Source organism: Aotus nancymaae, unplaced genomic scaffold (genome assembly GCF_030222135.1).
Source record: "Aotus nancymaae isolate 86718 unplaced genomic scaffold, 86718_ANA_hifiasm-v0.15.2.pri h1tg000019l, whole genome shotgun sequence".
In the NCBI taxonomy this organism is placed as follows: domain Eukaryota; kingdom Metazoa; phylum Chordata; class Mammalia; order Primates; family Aotidae; genus Aotus; species Aotus nancymaae.
Genome location: NW_026988431.1, coordinates 2,441,574 through 2,464,801, shown reverse-complemented (window position 1 = coordinate 2,464,801; position 23,228 = coordinate 2,441,574). Strand labels below are relative to the sequence as shown.

The 23,228-nt window shown below is 41.5% G+C and overlaps 1 protein-coding gene across 2 annotated transcripts in view; it reads right to left on the bottom strand.

Moving 5' to 3' along the window:
- Positions 1-576: 576 nt before the first annotated feature.
- Positions 577-23,228, bottom strand: part of OSBPL10 (oxysterol binding protein like 10) — a 334,921-nt gene continuing 312,269 nt past the window's right edge. For both annotated transcript variants that reach the window (XM_064378585.1, XM_064378586.1), the window contains 3 exons: positions 21,623-21,805; positions 17,888-18,041; positions 577-15,604 (listed from right to left, as the gene is read on the bottom strand). In XM_064378585.1, coding sequence (XP_064234655.1) covers positions 15,560-15,604; positions 17,888-18,041; positions 21,623-21,805 — 382 coding nt within the window. In that variant the 3' untranslated portion in view covers positions 577-15,559. The remainder of the gene's footprint in view (positions 15,605-17,887; positions 18,042-21,622; positions 21,806-23,228) is intronic.

Sequence of the window (23,228 nt, the reverse complement as noted above, 5' to 3'; positions counted from 1 at the left end):
TCATTAACAAACACTGCAGAACATGGGGACTAGTGTAGCTCTGTTACTTCCCTTTCCCCAAGGGAATATAAAAAGTAAAAAGTTAATAGAGACCTGTCAGTGAGCACACCACCTAGTTCATATCTCCATTTTATAATATAAAATTCTCCCTCACATTTAGGTCTGTACTGTATTTTGAGTTCATTAATTTTTGTATATGACTTTGAGGTGTTTGGGTTTTTTAATTCAGTTGATCCAACGCCATTTGTTGAAAAGACTATTGTTATCCCATTTAATTGGCCTTTGTAGAAAGGCCATTAACCTTTGTAGAAATCTGTTTAAAATGTTGGTCTACTTCTGAATTCTCAATTCTGTTCCATTGATCTGTATGTGTGTCCTTAAACCAATAGTGTATCATCATCTTGATTACTGTAGGTTTACCACAAGTCTTGAAATCTGGTAATGCAAGTTCTGTGCCTTTGTTCAATGGCCTTTTTAATTACCCTGGGACCACAGGTATGTACTGGATATCTTGGGCAAATAATGAGGATATGTTGTCACCCAACCTGTAACTAATATCCAGAATATATAAAGAAGTCTTAGGAAAACAAAATATTTTTATTAGCCCTTGACAAAAGAAAAATACAAATGGCAAATAGATACATGAAAAGGAACATTCTACCCACCAGATTAGCTAAAATGTACAAATAATTATTAAAGAAGGTATGCAAAAACAAGCTCCCATATGTTACTGGTAAAAACCGCTCTGGAAAACTTTGGCATTAGTGCAACTGACAATATACAAATTCGTATATCCAGTGATTATAGATCTGTTAAAAATAGATTGACAGCAGTATATTCATTCATAAAAAGAACTATACAAGGAAAAAACGTTCCTTTGTAAGGAAAAAACATTACGTTAAAGAGTCAGACAAAAAGATATATAACATATGTTTCCGTTTATAGTTCCAAAACAGGCAAGATTATTATATTTTGTTTAGGGATTTAAACATAGTGTTAAAGACATGATTGCCCACAAAATTAAAATAATGGTCAGCTTTAGGAAAGGAGGGTGAGGGGAATCGAGGATTTGGTAAGCAGGGAACTTACTAAGTTTTAGAAATGTTCTGTTTTTTGAGTTGCATTATGGTTACATGTGTCTGCTTTAAAATAACTTGTTACACTGTACACTTTATTTTTGCACTGTACTTGGACTATACAGCACCAGGAAGAATAGAAAATGAGAGCAAGATGGCAGATTAGGAAGCCCCAGGTCTTCATTCCCTCATGGAAACATTAACAAAACAAGTAGAGACTGACTAAAGCCTTATGGGAACTCTGGAAGGCAGGCAAAGCTCTACAGGAACCAAGTTAATGCTCAATCAAGGAAAAGTCACCATCGAAATGGTAAGAAATTTTGTGGTGGTTTTGCTCAATCTTGCCCCACTCTCTCCATAGTGTGGTAGTGTTGTGTTGGGAAGAGCGAGCAGCCCAGGTCCCAGTGACCTCCCTCAAATAGGAGGGAGCTGGGGACAGCTTATTTGCAACATTCTGGGGGCTGCTGAAGAACTGGTCTCTTTTTGCCTTATTTGGAGCGTGGATGAGGAAAAGTGGTATAGCTTAGAGCACAGGCTTGGAAAAGCTGTAGAAAGTGCTGGGTAACTGCTTGTGAAAGCTGCAGGACTGTAGACCCTCAGACTAGAACAAGGTGTAGGAAGACTTTGAAAAAGTAAAAAAATTAAGTGTGGTATAACAAAATAAAAACAAATACAGGGCCCCAGGCAAGACCCTTACCAAGCAAAGTCCTTCAGGCTTCATCGTGGGATGATTGATTGTAAAGGTCAGAACACATCCTGCTACTTAGTGAAGGTCCTTCCTGGCATGGAGCCAGTTTGCAAAGACTGGGACACTTGGCTGTTTTTCAGACGTCCAATTTTCAACCAAAGATCACAAGGCATACAAAGAACAAAATATGGTCCATTCATAGGAAAAAATGTGAAGAAACTATCCCTTAAACAAAAGCATCAGATATACTAAAGACTTTACAGGAGAACACAGAAAAACCAAACAAAATTGGAATATCAACTAAGAAATTATTTTAAGCACCAGATTCCAACAGGCACTTCAAAATAGCTGACTGGAAGCATTTAGTAGTCACTGCCTCCACAGAGAAGCAGCAAACAGTAGTGAGTAGATAATCACACTTCAAATAGATCCTCCAAGAGAGAATACTAGAATTCAACAGGAAAGGGATAGGAAATACTTAAGCAATAAAGGAGAAGGAAGTGGGAATGCCTGCTTGTCCAGGAATGTCTAGCAGTCAAGAGACTCCCCAATACAGGGAAAAGGTAAGTGACAGACCCTCAGCAGTCCAAATTTCTACCATGGGCTCCTGCAGCCCTACCGTGGGAGAGCCCCTTGATCTTCACAGGCCCTGAAGCTAACATAGGGAGCCTCCAGGAGATTATAGGATTGCACTGCTCCAGGGAGGAAGTTCACACTGCGTTTCACATACTCCTTAAGGTGTAAGTAGCTAAAGCAAGGCATTATCTTAGAGCCTCTCCACAATAGACCATGCACTGTTCTGGGGCCCAGCAGTTCCAGGGCTTGTGGCATAAGAAAAGTATGGCTGTTGCCCCTGGGATTTAGGCAGGAATAACCTTGGGCTGTCATTCCAGGGTCTGAGGCATGGGTGAGGGACAGGCTACCCCAGCATAAGCTATGGCATGAGTGGCACATATGTTCCCCACCTGCTGGCCTAGGCTGCTGCCGCCTACCACCAAAGCATTCCACAGGTGGCTGCTGAGTGTACTCCTGCTGCACTCACCATCAGGCAGCCTAAAGATAAGCCCACCTGGCTTCACCTCCCCCGACACTATGCCACAGCGTCACAGTACACAATCCAAAAAACAAAGGATTGCCTGGCACACGCCACCACTGGCACCTAAATAATCCTCCAAGAAGCCTGGTGTTGGGCCTACCCACCAGGCCACTACCAGCAGTTAGCAGCCACCTCCATTTGTGGGCCTGGAGATGGGCCCTCTTAGCCCATTGCAGACACCACGAGCACCCATGCACATCACTTGGACTCAGATCGTCACCCTAGCATTATTCCTGTCATTGCCCTTGCAATGCTAGCTGCCCAAGGGACCTAGGACCTGCCTCCCTGACTCATTGCTGCCACTACTGGCACTTGAGTAAGCTACTTGGAGGCCCAAGAATTGGCCTGCATGTACTCAGTAACACCAGTGCCAGCTTCCCTTGCCCTGAGCCAAGTACAGACACAGCCCACTGCTGCCAGTATTTTGATATTTTGCTGGGGCCCAAAGACTGACCAACATGGCATACCAGGCCCCGGCAAAATATCACCAAAATCTCCACTAATAACTTCACCCTAAGCCACCAAGGAAATAAGATGATACCATTGATTCTGCCTACTACTGAAGAAATGAAGAAGAGTATGCGCTATCATACTCAAAGGGAAAGTGTTCTACCCAACCAACATCATAGATACACCTTCAGGAAAAAGTCCTCTCCAAAAGCAAAGTCAAAAATTTGTAAGAAGCAACTGTTATACCAGATGTGTAGACATCAACATAAGGACAAAGAAAACCTGAAAAATCAAGGAAATCTGACAGCTCTAAAGGAACACGAATTCTCCAATAACAGATCCCAATCAAAAATTCATAAAATCCAGGAAAAAAAATATTCTAAAGCATCTCAGTGAGATATACAAAGATATGAATGAGAAATTTACCACACAGATTGATAGCATAAAAAAGCAGAAAGCCAATTCTGGAACAGAAGAATTCATTGGATGAAACACAAAATACATTCTAAATCTTCAACAACTGGTTATGTCAAACAGAAGAAATAATCTCAGAACCTGAAGACAAGTCTTTTGAAATAACTCAGGTAAAAATAGAAAATAAAAAGTAATGATCAAAAACTTCATGGCATACAGAACACCACAAAACAATAAAATACCTGAATTATCAGAGTCCCAGAAGGAAAAAAGAGAGGAAAACTTCCCTAATCTAGCAAGAGATTTAGACATCCAGATTCAGGAAGTTCAGAGATCATTAAAGAGATAACAGTGCAAAAAGGTCTTCTCCGTAGCACATTAAATCAAACTCAAAAGTCAAAGACAAGGAGAGAATTCTGAAAACAACAGAAAAATGTCTAGCACCTTCTCAGCAGAAACGTTATGTGCCGAGAGAATGGGATGATACATTCAAAATGCCGACAGAAAAAAAAAAAAAAACCTGACACCCAAAGATACTATATCCAGAAAAATTATCCTTACTAAATAAAGGAATAATAAAATCTCTCCTAGACAAGCAAAAGCTGAGAATTAGTCACCACTATACCAGCTTACAGAAAGGCTCAAGAGAGTCTTAAACTTGGAAGTAAACAGATGCCATTTACCATCACGAAAACACAGGAAAGTAAAAAACTCACCAGAAAAGCAAATGCACAAGTAAAAAGAAAGAACTCACCACTACAGAAAACCACCAAATTGCAATTACATTAAGAGAAAAAGAAAGAATATACAAAATAATGTAAAAACAGTATGACAGAAACAAAACCTGACATACTAATAACCTTAAATGTAAATCGGTTAAATTCTGCATTTAAAAGATGTAGACTGCCTGATGGATAAAAAATCATAACCCAACTATATGCTGACTACAAGAAATGCACTTTACCTATAGAATTACAACGAGAAGGGAAAACATATTCTATGTGAAGAGATAGACTCCAATACAGTAATAGTGAGGTGCTTCAACACCCGACTCTCAGCATTAAATCATCTAGATAAAGAAAAATCAGCCAACAAAGAAACATTGGATTTAAACTGACCTTTGGATCAAATGGGCCTAACAAACATTTATGGAACATTTTATTAAACAATTGCAGAATACACATTCTTCTCATTAGCACATAGAACATTCTCCAGGATAGACCATATTGTAGGCCAAAAAAAAAAAAAAAGTCTCAACGAATTTAAAATAAGTATCTTCTCGGACCACAATGGGGTAATACTAGAACATAATGCCAAGAGGAATTCTGAAAACTATACATACATATAGAAATTAAATAACCTGATCCTGAACAACCTAATTAGGTCAATGAAGAATGGAAATAAAAACATTTCTTGAAATAAATGAAAGTGGAAATACATCTTCAAACCTGTAGGATACAGGAAAAGCAATACTAAGAAGGAAATTTATAGCAATAAATGTCTGCTGCAAAAAAGATTTCAGCTAAAAAAATCTAATGATACACTTCAAGGAACTAGAAAAACAAGCACAAACCTAATAGAAAAGTTAGCAGAAATAGGCTGGGTGCAGTGGCTCATGCCTGTAATCCTAGCACTTTGGGAGGCTAAGGCAGATGGATCACAAGGTCAGGAGGGACCAGCCTGGCCAACATGGTGAAACCCCATGTCTACTAAAACTACAAAAAATTAGCCAGTGTGGTGGGGGCCGCCTGTAATCACAGCTACTCAGGAGGCTGAGGCTGCAGTGAGCTGAGATTGCACCAGTGCACTCCAGCCTGGGTGACAGAGCAAGACTCTGTCCGCCCCCTGCCAAAAAAAATTAGCAGAAATAAAAATCAGAGCAGAACTAAATGAAATACTAAGTAAAAAAATACAAAGAATCAATGAAATTAAGTTGGTTCTTCAAAAAGATAAAACAAAATTGATAAACTTAGCTAGACTGAGAGAAGACCCAAATAAAATTAGAAATGGCAAAACAGACATTACAACTAATACCACAGAAATGCAGAAGCTTACCACAGACTTTTATGAACAATATGCTAACAAACTGAAATAACCTAGAGGAAATGGATAAATTCCTGGACACTTGCAACCTAACAAGATTGAAACAGGAAGAAATCAAAACTCTGAACAGACCAGTAACAGGTAATGAGATCAAAGTGGTAATACAAAGTCTTCTGACAAAAACCCAGCAGTGGATGGATTCACTGCCAAATTCTACAAAACATAAAGAACTAATACCATAGCTGCATGTGCTGGCATGCCTGTAATCACAGCTACTCTGGAGGCAATCCCCACTACTTGGGAGATTGAGGTAGGAGGATCGCTTGAGCCCATGAGTTTGAGACTAGCTTGGGCAAATACTAAAACCCCATCTCAAAAAACAAAAGCAAAACTAGTAATACTAGTCCTCAAACTATTCCAAAAGATTAAGAATTGGGGATTCCAACTAACTCAATCTATGAGGCCAGCGTTACCCTAATATCAAAAAGAAGTAAGGACATAACAGCAACAACAACAAACAAAATGACAGGTGAGTGTCCCTGATGACTACAGATGCAAAACTCAACAAAATACTAGCAAAACGAATTCAAGAACACACCAAAAAGACAGCATGCCATAATCAAGTGGAATTTATCTTAGGGATGCAAGGATGGTTCAACATACACAAATCAATAAACATGATACATCACATCAACAGAATGAAGGACTAGAAGCATAGGACCATCTCAATAGATGCAGAAAAAGCATTTGATAAATTTCAAGATACCTTCATGATTAAGGACTCTCAACAAACAACATATAGAAGGAACACATCAAAATAATGAAGTCCATATATGACAAACCCATAGCTAACATCATACTGAATGGAAAAGTGTTAAAGGCCTTTCCTCTAAGAACTGGAACAAGATAAAGCTATCCATTTTCACTACTCCCATTCAACATAGTACTGGATGTCCTAGCCAGAGCAATCTGGTAAGAGAAGAAAAAGACTTTGAAATTGGAAAAGAGGAAGCCAAATTGTCCCACTTTGCGTATGATACATATTTAGAAAAATGAAAAGACACAACCAGAAAACTATTACAGCTGGTAAGCAAATTCAGTAAAGTTACAGGATAAAAAAAAGCATCATACAAAAGTCAGTTACATTTGCCTACACCACTAATGAAATAGCCAAAAAGGAAATAAAGCAATCCCATTTACAATAGATAGAACAATAATAAAATACCTAGGAATACATTTAAAAAAGAGGTGAAAAATCTCTACAAAAAAACGATGAAACTGAGGAAAAAACAAATGGAAAGACATTTTAATTTTATGGTCATGGATCAGAAGAATATTGTTAAAGTGACTATACTTAAAGCAATATACAGACTGAATGCAATCCCTATCAAAATACCAATGTCATTTTTTTACAGAAATAGACAAAAATTCTAAAATTCATAGAGAACCAATAAAAAGCCAGAATAGCCAAAGCAATCCTAAGCAAAAGGAACAAACATGGAGACATCACACAATCTAACTTCAAATTATATTACAAGGGTATAGTATCCAAAACATCATGGCACTGGCATGAAAACAGACACATAAACCAATGGAATAGAACAGAAAACACAGAATAAATCCATGTATTTACAACCAGCTGAAATCCTACCACTTTGGGAGGCCAAGGTGGGCAGACTGCTTGAATCCAGGAGTTTAAGACCAGCCTGGGAAACATAATGAAACCATGTCTTTACAAAAAATGAGCTGGGCATGGTGGTGCATGCCTGTGGTCCCAGCTACTGGGGAGGCTAAAGTAGGAGGAGCACTTGAGGGTGAGAGGTCAAGGCTGCAGTGAGCTGATTGCACCACTGCACTCCAGCCTGGGTGAAAGGTTTGTTTGCCTTAGTCTAGGGAAAAAATTAGGTCTTAAAACCTCCAATGCACAGACAACAAAAACAAAAATGGACATACCTGGTTATTCCTGCCAGTAACATAAAAAATAGACAAATGGGACTCTATTAAACTGAAACCTGCACAGCAAAAGAAACAAAAGTGAAGACACAAACCTGCTGAATGAGAGAATATATTTGCAAACTTCATCTGACAAAAGACTAATGGCTACATAAGAAACACAACAATTTTTCAAAAGAATACCATTAAAAAGTGGGCAAAGAACATGAATAGTTCTCAAAAGAAGACACATGAACGGCCAATAAGTACATTAAAAAGGCTCAACATCATCAGTCATCAGAGAAATGCAAACTAAAATCACAGTGAGATATCTTATCTCAGAATGACTGTTAGTTAAAAGACAGATGCTGGCAAGAAGGCAGAAAAGAAGCAACTCTTACCACTCTTGGTGGGAATGTAAATTAGTACAGCCACTATGGAAAACAGTATGGAGAGCTCTCAAAAAACTAAAAGTAGAGCTACCACACTATCCAGCAAACCCATTACTGGATATCTACCCAAAGGGAAGGAAATCAGTTTATCAAAAGGATATCCTCATCTACATGTATATTGCAGCACTATTCATGATAGCAAAGATATAGAATCAACCCAAGTGTCCATTAATGCATGAATGGATCAAGAAAATGTGTTATATATACACAATAGAATACTATTTGGCCATTAATAATGAAATCATATCATTTGTAACAACATGGATACATTCGATGTTAAAGGATTGAAAAAATAGTAATCACAGAGCAAAAGTGGCTATGCTAGTATTAGACAAAATTAAGTCAAGAACTATTTGAAGAGAAAAGGACATTATATATTGATAAAAGGATTATCTCACCAAGAAGACAGAACAATTATAAACATCCATGCATCAAATGTCAGAGTTCCAAAATATATAAAGCAAGCATTGACAGACTTGAAGAAATACTGTTCTACAATAATAGAGAGTTTCATACCTGACTTTTAATAATGGATAAAACAACCTGACAGGATCAATAAGGAAATAGAGGATTTGAACGATGTGATAGGCCAAATGAACCTGACAACCAGAGAATGCATATTTTTCTCACATATACTTGGATTATTCACCAGAATAGACATATGTTAGGCCACAGAGCAACTCTTAATAGATTTTGAAGGGTGGAAATGATAAAAGTATCTTCTTTAATAACAGTGCAATGAAATTAGAAGGAAAACTGGGAAATCCAAATGAACACACTCTTAAGCAACCAATATGTCAAATAAGAAATCACAAGGCAAACTATAGAATATCTTGTGACAAATGATAGTACAATCACAATATGACAAACGTATGGGATGCCACAAAAGCACTGCTGAACAGGAAATATATATTACTAGCTGTAAACATATTTAAGAAGATTTCATATCAACAACCTAATTTTACAACTTAAGGAACTAAAACTAAACCCAAAGATAGCAGAAGGAAGGAAATAAAAATTAAAGCAGAAATAATCAACAGAAACATATAAAAAAATCAACAAAACCAAGAGTTAATTTTTCAAAAACATCAACCAAATTGACAAACCTTTAGCTAGATTAAGAAAAAAATAACTAAAATTAGAAATGAAAGTGAAGATATTACTACCAATTCTGCAAAAATAAAAAGGATCATAAGAGTACCATGAACAATTGTATGCCAACAAATTGAATAACCTAGATGAAACAGACAAACTCCTAGAAACACACAACCTACCAGGACTGAATAATAAAGAAACAGAAAATTTAATTCATCTTATGAAGTCAGCATGCTCTGGTACCAAAGCCAGAAAAGACACAAGATAACTTCAGACCAACATCCATTATGAATGAATATTGATTCAATCATCTTATAGCAAAGCAAATTCAGCAGCATATTTAAAGGATTATTCACCATGACAACAAGAAGTTTATTCTTGGAATGCAAGGTGGTTCAACATATGAAAGTCGGTGCAATGCACCACCCATTAATAAAATGGAAGGGGGAACTACATGATCAACTCATGCAGAAAAAGCATTTTGACAAGATGCAACATCCTTTTATAACAAAAACACTCAACAAAGTAGAAATAGAAGGAAAGTACCTCAACATAATGAATTCCACATATGAAAATCCCACAGCCAATCTCATAATAGTGAATGGCTGGAACTTTTTCCAGCAAGATAAAAAACCAACAAGGATTTTTTTTTTCTTTTTTTTACCACCTCCATTCAACACAGTATTGGAAGTTCTAGCCACAGCAATTAGGCAAGAACCAGAAATAAAAGACATCCAAATTTGGAAAAAGTAAAATCTGTTTGTAAATGACATGATTGTATCTAGAAAATCCTAGATCCCACACACCCCCAAAAAACTGTTACAATAAACAAATTCAGCAAAGGATACAAAACCAATGCACAAAAATCAGCTCTGTGTGTTTTTTAAGAAATGGGGTCTTATTATGTTGCCCAGGCTGGAGTGCAGTGGCTATTCACAGGAGCAAGCATAGCATGCTGTAGTCTCAAACTCCTGGGCTCAAGCAGTCCTCCTGCCTCAGCCTCCTGAGTAGCTGGGACTGTAGGCATGTGACACTGTGCCTGGCACTTGTGTTTTTATATGCCAACAATGAACAATCCAAAAAGGAAAGTGAGAAAGTTCTACTTACAAAAAGAGTGAAATACTTAGGAATTAAACTTAACCGAGGAGGTGAAAGACTGGCACAGTGAAAACTACAAAACATGCTGAAAAAAATTAAGACAAATAAATGGAAAGAGGACCGGGTGCAGTGGCTCACGCCTATCATCCCAGCACTTTGGGAGGCCGAGGCGGGCAAATCACGAGGTCAAGAGATCGAGACCATCCTGGCCAACATGGTGAAACCCCATCTCTACTAAAAATACAAAGACTAGCTGGGTGTGGTGGTGCGTACCTGTAGTCCCAGCTACTTGGGAGGCTGAAGCAGGAGAACCGCTTGAACCCAGGAGGCAAAGGTTGCAGTGAGCCTAGATTCCACCACTGCACTCCAGCCTGGTGACAGAGTGAGACTCCGTCTCAAAAAAAATAAATAAATAAAATAAAGTTATTCTGGTTAATAGATTGGAAGACTTACTGTTAAGACAATGCTACTCAAAGGGATTTACAGATTCAATACAATCCCTATCAAAATCCTAGAGATTTTTGCAAACATCGAAAATTTCATCCTAAAATTCACATGAAATCTCAAGTGACCCTGAATAGACAAAACAATATTGAAAAAGAAGAAAAAAGAGTTGGAGGTCTTATACTTCCTAATTTTATACTTGTTGCAAAACTACAGTAACCAAAAGAGTGTGGTACTGGCATAAAGACCGACATCAACCAATAGAAAAGAAGAGACAGCCCGTAAATAAACATTTGCGTCTATAGCCAATGATTTTCAACAGGGTGCCAAGATCACTCAAAGGGAAATGCAGAGTCTTTTCAACAAATGGTGCTGGGGAAACTGGATATCCACATGCAAAAGAATGAAGTTGGACCCTTATCTATCAATCACCATATATAAATCCCAGCACTTTGGTAGGCTGAGGCGGGCAGATAGCCTGAGATCAGGAGTTTGAGACCAGCCTGGCCAACATGGTGAAACGCTGTCCCTACTAAAAATACAAAAATTAGCCAGGCGTGGTGGCAGGCACCTGTAATCCCAGCTACTCGGGAGGCTGAGGCAGAAGAATCACTTGAACCTGGGAGGCAGAGGTTGCAGTGAGCCAAGATCATGCCATTGCACCCCAGCCTGGGCAACAAGAGTGAGACTTCGTCTCAAAAATAAACAAACAAACGATCAAATTACCCCCTGCCCCCTAGTAAGACCTAAAACTATTAAACTCTTAGAAGAAATTATAGGACAAAAACTTCACAACATTGGATTTGTCAATGATTTCTTGGATATGACATCAAAAGCACAGGTACGAAAGAAAAATAAATTAGAAATTATCAAAATTAAATACTTTTGTACATCAAAAGACACCATTAACAGAGAAAAGGCAACCAGTGGATCAGAGGAAAATATCTGCACATCGTATCTGATAAAGGATTAACATCCATAAAGCACCCCTAAAACTCAACAAAAAGAACCTAATTTTAAAATGGGCAAAAGGAGCTGAATAAACATTTCTCCAAAGATTTACAAATGGCCAAAAATACAAAAACAGCCTCAACACCACTAACCATTAGGGAAATATAAATCAAAATCACATTGAAATGGCACTTCACAGCCATTAGGATGGTGGTTAAAACAACAAAAGAAAAAAACAAAGTGACAAGATTTGGTGAGGATGTGGAGAAATTGGATATTGCTAGTAGGATTGCAAAATGTGGCAGCCAGCTACTGTGAGAAACTGCATGGCAATTCCTTAAAACTTAAACCAGAATTTTCATATGATACAGCAATTCCACTTCTGGGTGTATTTTTTAAAAAGCAGGGACTAGGCGTGGTGGCTCAAGCCTGTAATCCCAGCACTTCAGGAGGTCGAGGCGGGTGGATTACCTGAGGTCAGGAGTTTGAGACCAGCCCGGCCAACATGGTAAAACCCTGTCTCTACTAAAAATACTAAAATTAGCCGGGAGTGATGGCACACACCTGTAGTCTCAGCTGCTCAGGGGCTGAAGCAGGGGAATCACTTGAACCCGGGAGGCGGAGGTTGCAGTGAGCCAAGATTGTGTCACTGCACTCCAGCGTGGGCAACAAGAGTGAAACTCCTTCTCAAGAAAAACAAAAAACAGGCACTTGAAAAGATATTTGTACACACCAATAGGTGAACGGATAAACAAAATAGGAATGTATATTTTGGGGGAAGGTAGAGGGTATTATCCAACCTTAAAAAGAAACATTTTTTTTGAGTCAGAGTCTCACTGTGTTGCCCACACCGGAGTGCAGTGGCATGATCTCAGCTCACTGCAGCCTCTGCCTCCTGGGTTCCAGCGATTCTCCTGCCTCAGCCTCCAAGGTAGCTGGGATTACAGGCACACACCACCATGCCCGGCCCTTAATAAGAAATTGATACAATGCCACATTATTACATGGAGACCTCTCAACAGGGAAAAGGGGAAGCAAGGGTAACTGTAGCCAGTCTGTATGTCTACCCTGTCCTCACGACTACAGGCGTGAGCCACCACGCCCAGCCCTTAATAAGAAATGGATACAATGCCACAAGATGAACCTTGAACTCATAATGCTAAGTGAAAAAGACACACATAAAAAGCACAAGTGTTGTATAATTTCAGTCATATGAATTACTTACAGCAGTCAAATCCATAGGGACAGAAAGTAGAAAGCTGATTGCCAGGGACTGGGAGGAGAGGGAGAATGGAGAGTTATTGTTTAATAAGTATAGTTTTTCATTTGGGGAATACAGAAAAGTTCCAGAGGTAGGTGGTAATGAGGACTGTATGATGAATGTATTTTAATGCAACTGAACTGTACACTTAAAAATAGCTAAAATGGGGCCAGCTGCAGTGGCTCATGCCTGTAATCCCAGCATTTTGGGAGGCTGAGGTGGGCAGATCACCTGTGGTCAGGAGTTTGAGACCAGCCTGGCCAACGTGGTGAAACCACGTCTCTTCTAAAAACACAAAAATTAACCAGGCGATGTTGTGGGCACCTGTAATCCCAACTACTCGGGAAGCTGAGGCAGGAGAATCGCTTGAACCTGGGAGGCAGTTGTTGCAGTGAGCCGAGATTGCTGTCCAGCGTGGGCGACAGAGACTTCATCTGAGAAAAAAAAAAAAAAACAGTTAAAATGGTAAATTTTGTTATATATATGTTACCACAATAAAAAATAAAACATAATATGAACTCAGCAAGAAAATGAACAAATAGAGCAACACAGATTGAACTAGAAAGTATTGGCTCAGATCAGCAAACTATGGTATGATTGCATTTTTACAAAAACAGGTAAAAGCAATCACGCTGTTTAGAAATATACACAGTGTATAGCTTAAAACAACAAAGCCACAAGGGGACAGTCACTCCAGGAAGGCATGGACAGGGATACAACTGTATAGGGCACAATACTGGCTTTTAAGGTACTGGTAAACAGGTTTCTTTGCTTTAGCAGTGGGTACAAGGGTATTCATTAATTATTCCTGGAGTTGTACATGTTTTATATAAATCTCCAGACACGTAATATTTCACAATTTTAAATGTACTCCCTGCCCCAAAAGAATACTGAGCCTTCTCCATGTTTTGCTTCTCAGATGGTTTATGCTTTGGAGTAAGACTAGAAAATCCAACAACACAGTGATTACTTTTCAGTCTCATTGAGTTTTCTTCTTCTTTTTCTCAAAGCAGCATTTATTCCACTTTCTCTGTCAGAAATAAAATGGTTCCAGATACTTATTTCACCCAGATGCTTTAAAGACTGTGGACCTAAACAGGCTTCCATCATGACTTCTGGCAGTGAGTCTGCTCATGAAACAATACTCACTAGGTAAGAGTTCAATGTTCTTATGAACTGATCAGAAAATATTGATAATCTCATAGATTTTAAAATGTGTTAATACTAGTTTGATAGAGATATTTTTCTTATCAATAATTAGAAATATCTAACCAGGAAAATTTGAGCTCATTTAGAGAGCTATGTTCAATCTCTGAAAATAAAACACAGACACAGATAAAGTATTCAATCGAAATATATTTGTCTAATATCTACAAACTGTGAACAACTGGTCTTAAGAAAGCAGACAAAAGGCACAAAATTAGTATTACTACAGAGAAGCTTTCATGCTATTTGGATTTTATAAATATCATTGGAGTGGCACAGTAAAAAATAAATTAAGCATTCAGCAAAAACCAGATATTTCATTTTTCCCTTGCTTTGCATTTTGGTCACTGCTTTGACCTCATCTGTAAAGGCTAAAGGATGACATTTAACTGAAACCATGGAACGTGTATGCAGGCGTTATGTATGTTTTAATCACAGTGCTTTCTTGCAGAGTTTGGGTCAACCAGAGAGGTGCACTTGAGGGAAAAAATAATCCACAGGAAATTCTCTTCTCTTTCCCCAAACTAAATACAAGATTGAGGCTGTGGTTGTGCATGTTTGCATGTGCATGCGTGTATTTAACTTCTAAAGCCCTTTTTCATCATAAAAGAAGTCTCCATATGATTGGTTTTCTGATGTAAGAGAAGCGACTTCTCAACAACGTATGACTAGCGCTGTGACCATGAGAGGTGAGTGGAAAGTACTTGGTGGGCCTTGGCTGAGTTCTCCCAGAGGTGCTCCATCCTGCAAGGCTCCGGCATAAATCCTTGCCGGCTTCCTTCCAATCCCCACCCAGCAGGAAACAGTTGCTCATCTTTCTTGGGTGCGCACAGACAAAACACTGAGGTGGGGAGGGAGGTGAGAATCACAATAATTTTGAAATGATAGCCACCCATACTTCTACCGGGAATGAGCCACTTTCTCCCACAGGGATGGTGATCGGGCCACGCCAGGTCACCTTCATTTTGACAGGAGTTGACTAAGCGAGAATATCTTTGTGAGTGTAAAACATTTTTGGCAAAGTGAAAAATAGAAAACTTCAAACTTCATTGATAAAAAGGAGCTCATGATTACCCACTTCAACCTTGGTGAGTGCAGTATTTACATGTATAATCACACTCAGATGTGTACATAGTGCATGCGTGTGAACACACACACGCCCCAAATGGCTCTTGAATAAATTTATTCCTCTAGCAGAGTGTGGGGTGCGCTTTTCCTAGTATATAATTTCTCTGTTATGTCTTGGATGCTAATACAAGGTCTCAGTGAACGCCAACAAAACCCTGATACTCTACTACTTTAATATTCCTACAAAAGCAGGGCTATACTGGGAAGCTCTGCACCTCCACCTCATCAGTGTGCCTTCCAGAGGGGATTGACGTATACCCAGCCATCGCCCTGCAAGAGAAGAAAGGAGGAGTTATTACATGGAGACCTCTCGACAGGGAAAAGGGCGAGGCTAACCGCAGCCAGCCTGCACGTCCGCCCTGTCCCGATCCCTCACACACAGGCCAGGCTGCTGGGCTCACTACCCCTCCTCAGCCCAGGTGCTCTTTGTAGACCTAGATGACCTTGACCTTCCTACGCTGGCATGGCAGGAGGAAACCCCATGAAATGAGCAAAATGAGAGGGGGGCTTGGTTGGTTTACATCAAGGCTGATTGCTTGCCAAAAAAAAAAAGCACTTTGACAGTGGGACAACAGGAAAGGAGACTAGCCAGATGAACGGCCAGGAAAAAGACAAGGCAAGGGGGGTCCCAGACCCCGCCCGGAGGGGAGCACCCAGCAAAGGCTCTCTCCAGCAGGCGTAGTCCCAAACAAATCCGCACACACGAGAACCACCACCAATCAAATATCAAGTGAGAGAAAGGCAAGAATTAAAACGGTACTAATACATACCATCTAGTTATGACTAGAAGGTGCTACACTGAATGACAACTGTGCTGGTATTCAGATGACTCTTATTCCTTACATGTCCCCAGCCCTTCTGTTATGGACATACTGGCTTTTCTTAAACTCAGGAAGAACTATGAATGTTTTTGTTGTTGTTTTTTTAATGCACAACCTTCCACAGAAGCCAGACTCAAGAGAAAACGGGTCCACCTCACAGAAGGATCTTTTGAGGTTCTCCTTCACCTGGGCAGGGCTCCCACACAGGGTCCCCACTCAGTGACCCATAAAGGCGGGGTCTTCTCCAGGCAGCTCTCCTGTCTGAACCAGCATCCTCCCTTGAAATCACCTTTAGTCCACAGCCCACGGTTCCTGACTCGGCAGAGCAGCGGTGGCTTCCTGTTCTTAATCATGAATCCACCCCAGTTCCCTACTATGTTGCCCTAACTCACTTCTCAGCCTTGTGTGTAGACAGAAGAATCCCTTCTTGTAGCAGAAGTCAGAGGGTAGCAACACCTGGGTCAAAGGAAGCCCACAGATACATTTTGATTGGCTCTTGGCATTTAAATTTTTTAAATTCTTTGATACCATGCAAATATGAGATAAATTCAGATTTCTGGCACCTCATGAACAACTAGATCTGTTATCACCAGGAGATGAGCTGCATCTGCCCCAGCCCTCCCTGGCCGGCTGCTCACTGATGTTGCTGGGTTCCTACGGGCCTCCCTGAAGAAGTGTGGCTCCTACATTTTCATCATTTCCAGTTCTGTTCTCAGAATGCCTCCCAATCCCTCCACAAACAACTTCAAGCGCATAAAGGCTTCAGCTGGGCACACAGCGCCTTGGCCACTTGCCCAGGTATTATTTCTACCTCATTGTCACATTTGCAGGTGACCGCAGCAGCACCATAGGCACAGGACTGGCGCTGGCCTTCCCCAGCATGACCAGCCCTTGCGGCCCACAGAAGGCAAAGCTCTGAAAGGCAGTTCTCCATCAGTGAGGGCTCCAGCCCACCCAGGTGTGGAGATGAGCTGTGAGGCACTACTCCACAACTAGCTTGTTACTAAAGATGAAGTAACAGCCATGACGTTTTTGGGGTTGTTTGTTTGTTTGTTTAAGACTGAGTTTCACTTTTGTTGCCCAGGCTGGAGTGCAGTGGCACAATTTCAGCTCACTGCAACCTCCACCTACTGGGTTCAAGCAATTCTCCTGTCTTAGCCTCCTGAGTAGCTGGGATTACAGGCGTGCACCACCACGCCCGGCTGATTTTTGTATTTTTAGTAGAGATGGGGCTTCTCCATGTTGGTCAGGCTGGCCTCAAACTCCTGGCCTCAGGTGATCCACCCGCCTTGGCCTCCCAAAGTGCTGGGATTACAGGCGTGAGCCACAGCACCCAGCCGATGGTTTTCTTTTTAAAAACAGAACAGTCCTGTCTGCAACCCATCCCATTCCCTCACTGGCAGGCTGACGTGCTTTTCTGACAGAGGGATACCGGAGGGGAAGTGTCTGGTATTCTGGGTTCTGCCCTCTGGAAGGTTTCATCAATGTTGTGGCAGAAAACCTGTCCTGAAGCCTGGTCCAAAACTGCAGCCAGAACCGACCTGCCTCAGTGCAGCCCTGCCCCTGCCTGGTATTTATCCAATCTGGGGGTCAGCAAGAAACTCCCTCAGTCCAGCCCTGCCCCTGCCTGGTATTTAGCCAGCCTGGGGGTCAGCAAGAAAAACCCATCTACCCTCTCAGGACAAGTTATCTCCTGGGCAAGAGCCCAGTGACTGACAGGTGGCAGAGTTACCTCCTGGATAAAATATTTGGGCTTCCACGGTGTCCGGAGGTTCTCGCGTTTCCGTTCCTCCACCCGCTGCTTCTCCTCCAGGTGCCGCTTCTGCTCGGTGGCTGCATCAATGTCCCCCAGCCGCAGGTATCGGGTCACCTCCCGCCAGAGGTTCCTGGGGATGCATGGAGGAGAGGAAACGATCAGCCAGGCCAGCTGGCTGCAAGCTAACAGAATTCCACCAGGAGCAGCCAGAGCAGCAAGGGACATCCAGGGCAGCCCTCGCTGGGGCAGCTCATCCCAGATACCTCGAATATCCCGAGAGCCTGGAATTAAACCCACGGCTACCCAGCTCCACCTCTATGCTGTTTCTACTCTCCACTTGCACCAGCCAGCATGCCTTTCTCAGGGCCTGGAGTTTCTGGGAATCAAATCTAATAATAGTAGTAGCAAACATTCTACTACCACTGCAAACCCCGATAGCAGGCACATATGGCATTTACCATATTTCTAAGCATTTTATGTATATAAACCTATTTAATCCTCACAGCAACCCAATGATGTATTATAGATGGTAGTTTTCTTATCTACATGTTACAGAGGAGAAAATTTAAGGTCCACATAAGGTTAGGTGACTCGCCCAAGGTCACCACACTGGTAAATCTGAACAAGACCTGCTTTTCCAAAGGGAACCTGGAATTAGGAGTTAGAGGCTGCTGCATGTGTGGTGTGTGGGTATTTGTGTGTGCATGCTTGTAGTGCGGGATCTCTCATCTTCCCCAGGTCTACACAAAGCCACTTCTCTGCTTCATGCATTCACTGTAGAAGGCAGCTTAAAGGGAGTAAGGCCACGCTGCTGGGCTCACTACCCCTCCTCAGCCCAGCTGCTCCTTGGAGACTCAGATCACCTTGACCTTCCTACCCTAGCATGACAGGAGGAAACCCCACGAAATGAGCAAAATAAAAAGGGAACTTGGTTGGTTTACATCACTGAAGGCTGATTACTTGGCAAAAAACAAGCACTTTGGCAGTAGGACAAGAGAAAAGGGAAACAGCTAGTGTTTAACACCAGCTTGTATGTGGCTTGCATTTAACACACAGCTTTCCTCCTCAGGACCTCCTCGGGACCAGCCTGTATTCAGACACACTCTGTTCTAGAGAGAAAGGAAAGGAACCATGATAAATCAGGACGCCACCACACAACCACTTCCCTAATGGGACTGAGTTCCCTTCCAGGAATTCTAGCTGGGGACTGCAGGCCTCACCATGGGCTGGCACCACTGTGAGAGCTAAGACACTGTTCTAACTGCTGGGCCACCTAGTGCAGATGGTCCTTTCCTCTGCCTCTGCAGGGAAGGCCTGGCAGGCCTGGCTGGGAGGGCGAACACAGTGCTCTGAGCAGCCAAGGAGCCTTGGACCAGCCACTCCGCTCCTCAAGGCCGTTTCCTCTGCAGAGAGCAAGGATGGGTGGGCTCAGTTTCTCTATACAGCAGTCCCCTTTACCCATGGAGGATGCATTCGGAGACCCCCAGCGGATGCCTAAAGCCACATATAGTACCAAACCTACATATACTGTGATTCCTCCTATACCTATGTAGGATGTCATTTAATTTACAAATTAGGCAGAGTAAGCGATTAATAATAAAATAGAACAATCATAGCAATATACCATAATAAAAGTTATGTGAATGTGTTCTCTCTCTGAAAATACTGTAGTATTTTCAGGTGGCAGCTGACTACAGGTAACTGAAACCGAAGAAAGCAAAATCAGATACAGGGGCTGCTGGAGCTTGTTCTGCATTCCAGTACAATCTATAGAAGTAGTCAAAAAGAGGTAGCATCTTCTCTTGCTCTGGCAACAGACTCCGCCCCTGCTCTAAGCTGAGTTCTGAGTTCCCACAGGCTAACAAGCAACAAAGACTCTTAACAGGGAGTAGCTCAACTACCCTGATATCCTTCAAAGAAAAGAAGCAGGGGATCATAGTTTTGTTCTCAATAGCCAGATCAGAAACAACAGTCACGTCACGATATGAACCACAGGGTTCCCCATTCTGCAAATGCTTCATCAGAGGCAGTGTGAGCAAGGGGATGGTTTCCTTCCTCACTGCAGTCTTTCCCTTGTCCTGCTACTGCTGCCCAAGAGGATGGGCTGAAAAAGACACTAACTGGTTAGAGTCCAAGCCTCCAGTTAGACACAGAGAAGGTTCTGCTCACTGTCCTCAAATAGACTGATTAACAAGCAAGAGGGTACTCATTCTACAACCAAGCAGAGGTTTCTAGGGATACTGAAGCTGTTTGTATTAAACACAGTTATTCGTATAATGAATTATTTATACACACTGTGGTATCCCTGCTTTCACGTATAAGAACTATTTCTATTTGGTTACAGACTCTTGTAGTAATAGTGAACCCTTTCACAAAATCATTTGTAATTTCATTTTAACCCTACATCATATTTCTAAAGAGCGTATGCTTTTTGATTAGAGCAGGGGTTGGCAAACATTTTCTGTAAACGGCCAAAGAATAAACATTTTAGGCTTTGCAGGCCATATGGTCTTGGTCACAACTACTTAACTCAGCCATTGTAGCAGGAAGGTGGCTGTAAGCCATATGTAAATGAATGATCATGGCTGTGTTCCAATAAAACTTTATCTACAAAATCGGCCTCAGGTTGGATTTGGCCCACAGGCCATAGTTTGCTGATGTCCTACATTAAAAAAATAAAACTGGCAGCTGGGCATAGTGGCTCACGCCTCTAAACCCAACACTTTGGGAGGCAGAGGTAGGCGGACCATGAGGGAGGAGTTCAAGACCAGCCTGCCCAAGATGGTGAAACCTCATCTCTACTAAAAGTACAAAAATTAGCTGGGCTTGGTGGTGGGCGCCTGTAATCCCAGCTACTCAGGAGGCTGAGGCAGAGAACTGCTTGAACCTGGGAAGTGGAGGTTGTAGTGAGTCAAGATCGTGCCACTGCACTCCAGCCTGGGTGACAGAGTAAGACTCTTATCTTTTAAAAAAAAAAAAAAACTGGCATATTCCAAGGAGATTCTGCTTCTGTGCCTGCATAAACATCACATTAAGTGACTGCATTATAATACATGAATTGAATGGATACTTCATAATTTGCTTAGCCATTTTCCAAATATTAGACAAGTGATTCAATCTTTCTTTTGTTGCTTAGTTTTTTTTTTTTTTTCTGAATTTAAGAATTTGCCCTGAGAACAGATTCTTAGAAGTAGAATGTGGGATTAAAGTGGATTCATGAATTGAAAGCTGCTGATCCATGCACCTGAACTGCACGCTTGTACCAGAAGGACAGGGTGTAAGAGTGTCAATTTCACTACACCTTTCCCAGCATTGACTTTTTTAAAAATAACACTGCTAATCTGGCAAGAAAAAATTAGTATCTCATTGATTCACTGTGTAGTTCCTTGATTACTATTAATTCTCCGTATTTACCTTTGCAGTTAAGCAACAGATCAGTTGAGCTGACAAACTTTTGCAAGACAAGCAGTGAAAGTCTGCTGAAGTCAGTCCTCACACCCCACCCCGTGACTGAATGACTTAACCAAAAGCTGAAAGGTTCTGTTCCTAAGTGACACACGGTAGAAAATTAAAATATCTAAAGAAGCCAGGAGAACGTGATTCCTGGCCTCTTTCCAGTCCTAAGCTTGCAAAGTCTTTTTTCTTCTCTGTCCCTTGAGTCAAGTGCCCAGCACGACTAAGCTGGAGAGGAAGACACAGCCCGGTTCTCACCTGGACTCCATGGGCCCCTGCTTCTCAAGAGGTCTGATCTTCTTGGGATACACTGGCAGTGTCGTTGTGTCGATGACTTTGGTTTCTCCATTGCTGTAGGTGAACTCTAAAGTACCGTTCCATTCCCCATGGGCCTTACAGACAATGGTGTTGGTTGGATTGTGCTTCACTTCCGCGGTAACCCTGAATTAATGAGTCAAATGAACACACTTTGCAAGATGATAAAAACAGAGACTTCAAAAGGTGTAGCTATCTCTAGAGATTTTTTTTTAAATCAGGAATGGGAAGGAGGATTGTTTTTGCAGCTTGGCTCAAAGACTGACTCTGAAAAGATGATCTAATATCCTTGAACAGCAAAAGAAAGCATCATTGGAAAAACCAGTGAATGTGAATACAGTATATAGATTAGTCAATGGTAATAGAGCAATGCTAATTTCTTAATTGTGATAAACACACAATGGTTATATTGTATAAGGTACCACTGGGATGAAAATCAGGCAATTCAAGAAAAACAAAGTAAGTGGGCAAGGGACAGGGATAAAAGACTACAAATATGGTGCAGTACCTACAGCTCAGATTAGAGGCGCACCAAAATCTCACAAATCGGCACTCAAGAACCTACTCATGTAACCAGACACCACCTTGTACCACAATAACTTATGCAAACACATTGTTTTAAAAAAGAAAAACAAACTAGAATATACTCTCTCTTCTCCAAAACAGCATCTGATAATACTACATTTTAACCCTAAAAAGACTGTAAGAGTGTAGCATGAGCTTTAAAATCCTTAAATCAGGTCCATTTTGTATGGGGTCAAACATGGCTGCCCATAATCCCAGCAGAGCTTATGCTGGAAAAGGAGGGAAACATCCGCTCCAGCGTCCACACAGCCCCTGAATGAAGGCTGAGCAAACCTAGAGTCTTGGTCCCAATCAGTACCTTCCTACTCACAGCAGTGGCTCTGAGGAATGACCTCAGCCTCTCCTTGAAGGGCCTTTGTGGAGATTTGTGACCTCTCTTTCACCTGCCTTGCCTGTGGGAATTCCAAGTGAAAGCAGACTCCCAGCTCCCTCTCCCTCATTGGGCTTTCTGCGCAGCTGAAGGAACACAGCAGAAATGGAGACGCCTGCCCCAAAGCAGCCACGTGTAGGATCTAAACTCTCGATTTCCTTAAGGCCCAGCTCAGGCTGAATTTAGAGTTTTCAAACACTGGGAGGCTTTCTCCTTGAGCCTAAAAACAGTCACAGTTCTTAGGTAGCAAGGCAGAGGCTCACAGGCAGGTATGAGGCATCTTCTGGGCGGCACGGTGGAAAGGTATTAGTGGTGCGCTGGTCAATATTTAACATGGATCTCCAAAAGGCAGAACACCTGATGTGTAGCATTTGCCAATTTCTGTGGCATCACGGCTGATTCCAGCTACCCACATGACAGCACTGAACGTGAAGTACACACAAATCCGCTCTTACGAGCTGGCGTGTGCTGGCTCCAGGTGCCCCCAAGGCTGTCCACGTGCCCCTGTGACTCTGATACCCTCACAGTAATGCTATGCAGAATAATGCTTTCCAAGAAAAAGGGCAAAGATGGAAGCTTGTTTGTACGGTGTAT